This window comes from Penaeus monodon, chromosome 25, assembly GCF_015228065.2.
Source record: "Penaeus monodon isolate SGIC_2016 chromosome 25, NSTDA_Pmon_1, whole genome shotgun sequence".
NCBI lineage: Eukaryota > Metazoa > Arthropoda > Malacostraca > Decapoda > Penaeidae > Penaeus > Penaeus monodon.
The window spans coordinates 38,186,308-38,187,200 of NC_051410.1; the positions used below are offsets into that span (position 1 = coordinate 38,186,308).

The 893-nt window shown below is 32.7% G+C and overlaps 1 protein-coding gene across 1 annotated transcript in view; it reads right to left on the reverse strand.

Moving 5' to 3' along the window:
* Window positions 1-6: 6 nt before the first annotated feature.
* Window positions 7-893, reverse strand: part of LOC119589394 (cytoplasmic dynein 2 intermediate chain 1-like) — a 7,201-nt gene continuing 6,314 nt past the window's right edge. Inside the window, exons 11-12 of the mRNA XM_037938008.1 lie at window positions 533-668; window positions 7-314 (exon numbers count right to left, since the gene is read on the reverse strand). Coding sequence (XP_037793936.1) covers window positions 189-314; window positions 533-668 — 262 coding nt within the window. The 3' untranslated portion in view covers window positions 7-188. The remainder of the gene's footprint in view (window positions 315-532; window positions 669-893) is intronic.

Sequence of the window (893 nt, forward strand, 5' to 3'; positions counted from 1 at the left end):
CTTGTAATTCATTGGTAAGATCTGACTAGCACATTACTTTCAGTTGCATGATTATTCTGACTAGCATCTTTGCTTCATGTTTGTTTAATTAATCTTATTTGTATAGCTTTGTTTAATACCATTTTTTATAAATTTGTTATATTATCCTAAAACAACAAAACAGAGGAATGTTGTACCTGCGCAAGATTTTAAATAATATTGACATAGTACTTAAACCTTTCCAGCTCTGTGTTGTAGTCTTCGAGTACTTGATGCGTGCAAAATTCAGGACTGACCTGCCGCAGCACCAACTCTCCCTGGTCATTTGCAAATACCTGTGAAGAGAAAAAGAGAGATAGAATATAATAATTTTACATATGATGATAATACCTCTTTTCGAAGAGAGACTCTCTTACTGCAAACCTATCCAAAACGTCAAGTAAATCCAAAAATAATTATCATTAGTAGTAGTAAAAATAGCTACCCCATAATTAAAATCATATGCAAACTTTATCTTATTTGTAATCTTGGAATTTTCAAGAAATCCACTTACACCATGAAGAGGATGATGTGAAGTTCTCTTTGTGGGAGCGATGTGGAACGAGCTTAAAACTCCACCAACTAAGCCTCCTGTTTCTACTGTCAGCACGGGGAAGATGTCACCTGCACTGAGGTCCCATATATGCAACCTTTAAAAAAGAATGCAAAAAATAAGAAATGACCTATGACATTGCTTTCTAGGTATTTGGTGCTACTGGTAATATTTTTAATGCATATATTTAATGATAATAATAATGTTTCCTTTTTATTTTTTATCAGTAATATAGAGTAATAATCCCGAGCAAAATTTTATTCCACTATTTCATTATTATCATTTGGACCCTTATCTAAGAACATTACAACAGTCTCAGATG